Below are 3,144 nucleotides of genomic sequence, written 5' to 3'. Positions count from 1 at the left end.
GGGTGCTCTTACCCACTGAGCCATCTCACCAGCCCCCACATTCCTTTTTTAATCCTTTCTTATTAGTATTTGAACCCCAATGGAACCCTTGTACTTCAGTGACATATCTGCGCATGCACCTAAGAGCTGGGGTGAATCTGCAGTAGAAACATTCTACTATGCTCACACTGGTAAACTTACCTTCTGTGTCATCAGAACATATGGGAAAGTTTTTTTAAAGGATACTAAGTGTGTTAGACACAGTAGCCCTGGCATTGATCTAGGAAATTGTCTCACTCTTGCATTAGGGTTAGGGTTAGGTTAGAGGAAGGAAGCATTGGGAGAAGCAGAGGTTTTTGTTTTTTGTTTTTTGTTTTTTGTTTTTTTTTTTTTTGAGACGGGGGGTTTCTCTGTATAGTCCTGGAACTCACTTTGTAGACCAGGCTGGCCTTGAACTCAGAAATTCCTCTTCCTCTGCCTCTGCCTCCCGAGTGCTGAGATTAAAGGCATGTGCCACCACGCCTGGCCACTTGCTGACTTTTTAAAAAGATAATTTTTTGGGGAAAAATAAGTTTAGGTCTGGAGATATGGCTCAGCAGTTAAAGAAAGAGTACTGACTGCTCTTCCAGAGGTCCCGAGCTCAATTCCCAACACCCACATGATGAACTGGCAGGGTGGGTCCATCAGCCAGCCTAGTTGCCTGCCAAAGGGACAGTGGAAGCAGAGTTGTGAAGATCCACTTACTGGTGACAATACCAGGGATGACTTGCTTCAAAGACACATCAGTCAGGTGCAGCTGCCCTCCTGACCCCGCCCAGGTATAGTAACAGTTTCACAGCCAGTTCCAGCTAGGGAAGTCCATACCTGGGTCCTGCTTACGGAGCTGACATGCAGCTCCAGGTTCCATCTGCAGTCCACCAAGGAAACAGTGATTTGTACCTTAATCTCAGAAACCCCAGTAAAAGGCAGAGGGATCAAGAAGCTCTCAAACTATCGGAAAGGCTGCTCACTGGCCAGCTAACTACTGTACTAAGTAACACTGATATAGGCGAGCAGGATGTACTTAAACCAAGCAAATCAGCATGTCCGCAGACTTTATAGTAGCTCTATGCAGGACTGATAGCTTAACATGCTTTCCCAGTTAAGACAGTGACACACTCCTTACTATGTAACAGGAGTAAGCTACCACTCTCCAGGCAGCTCAGGAAGCTGTATGCTTTGTGACAGTCCACAAATTCTAAAGCAGTGGTTCTCATTTTTCCCAATGCTGACCCCTTAACACAGTTCCTCATGTTCTGGGAACCCTGCAAGCGTAATATTTCCTTGCTTCTTTATAAAGTTGTAATCTTACCGTTATGAGTCATAATATAAATATGTGGTATGTGACCCAAAAAATGGACAGTGACCCACAGGTTGGGAACCACTGATCTTAAGAAGTGTAGTTATCACCGGGCGTGGTGGCACACGCCTTTAATCCCAGCACTTGGGAGGCAGAGGCAGGCGGATTTCTGAGTTCAAGGCCAGCCTGGTATATACAGTGAATTCCACAACAGCCAGGGCTAGAGAAACCGTCTCAAAAAACCATAAAAAAAAAAAAAAAAAAATACAGTTATCAGTGTTGTTGGAAGACAATTGTAAGATCATCTGAGAGAACTAAGTTCTGTAGCTGGAAGTGATGGTGCATACCTTTTAATCCTAGCATTCAAAGGCAGAGGCAAGGCCAGTCTAGAGTCCAGGGCAGCCAGGACTGTCCCAAAAGCAAAGCTCTCACTCATGGAATCCTTAATTACAATGTAAAAATGGGGCACACTGGTACTTGCCAAGGCGTTAGGACAGGCATATCATCCAATGTCATTTAGGATCCCTAGTCAGAACTCACTAACCTGGCAAAGCAAGACCTTACAATACAGCACTGTCCACGTGGCTTGTCATAAGAGGTAGGTACTTGTCACAAGATATACTAGTTCACAGCTATCCCTAATTGTGGTTGTTCATGTGTTGGGGGTGAGGTTTAATACCCTTTCTTGACCTCTAGACACCAGGCATACATGATACTCACACATCCACAGTCATGCTGAAAAAGATGACTCTTGTAGCGGACTGGGGTTAGAATCCTAGCACTGACCCTGATGGCTTACTCCATCTAGTCCCAAAGGATAAGGCTGTCCTTTGATCTCTGAGAATGCCAGGAACACAGACGGCACACAAAAATACACGTGAAATGGAAATGTTACTCACCACAATGCCTAGCTTAAGAGGAACACGTTTAGCTGGGCTTGGTGGCGCATGCCTTTAATCCCAGTACTCGGGAGGCAGAGGCAGGTGGATTTCTGAGTTGGAGGCCAGCCTGGTCTACAGAGTGAGTTCCCGGACAGCCAGGACTACACAGAGAAACCCTCTTGAAAAATTAAGAGAAACAAGCTTTCCAAGAATGTTATAACATGTACCCACAATGTAATACATAGTATGCACGTTGTCTGAGAACTGGGCTGAGGATGATTAATTCTGTGAACGGAGACCAAAATCCACAACTGCAGTTGACTAGATGACATGGTCATTGTAATGACCCTTGTCATCTTTCACACAATTTAGTTTTCTAACTGTTCACAAGTCAGTGGTCCATTTGTTGCTGTTGTTTGTTTTTAATGTTGAGGGTGCAAGAAAACATCACACAGCAAGACACTAATAAATCCTAAGCCAAGAATGCCGCTCCAAAGCTATGAGGGATCAGGCCCACAGCACACACCACTCCCATGCAACCCACTCTCAAGAGGCAAAACTACAGGCACAGTAAAAGGCGGCCATGGCAGCGTGTGTGCCTCTAATCCAACGCCAGCTGGGGATGGGGCAGAGCAGGAGCCTAGCTCAAGAGCTTCAGACCAAGCAGGAGGTCCTCTTTCCAGAAAGGGCCAGAGGAAGACACTGGAACACCAGCTAAACACTCACCCGACACGTGCACATACAACACACAGAAAGGACACCAAGAGAACATAGGAAGCTGTTTAATTAGGTTAACAATTTAGAAGACCAGCTTGTGAGGATACATCCCGTTTGTCAGGGAAAACTGAGATCGCAGGTAGCCCTGGAGCTGAGGAACAGCTTTAATCTTTGGCAAAATCTGCGAGTCCACAGCTTTCTGATCAGCCTTTCGCCGCTCTGTAATCT

At 45.7% G+C, this 3,144-nt stretch overlaps 1 protein-coding gene across 1 annotated transcript in view; it reads right to left on the bottom strand.

The window, feature by feature from the left end:
- Positions 1-2,998: 2,998 nt before the first annotated feature.
- The window catches only part of Rpl6 (ribosomal protein L6), a 3,966-nt gene continuing 3,820 nt past the window's right edge, over positions 2,999-3,144 (bottom strand). Inside the window, exon 7 of the mRNA XM_029533864.1 lies at positions 2,999-3,142. Within this exon, the coding sequence (XP_029389724.1) occupies positions 2,999-3,142 (144 nt within the window). The remainder of the gene's footprint in view (positions 3,143-3,144) is intronic.

Source organism: Mus pahari, chromosome 23 (assembly GCF_900095145.1).
Source record: "Mus pahari chromosome 23, PAHARI_EIJ_v1.1, whole genome shotgun sequence".
NCBI lineage: Eukaryota > Metazoa > Chordata > Mammalia > Rodentia > Muridae > Mus > Mus pahari.
Note: the sequence above shows the minus strand (reverse complement) of the source record. Positions and strands in the feature narration are given on the sequence as shown.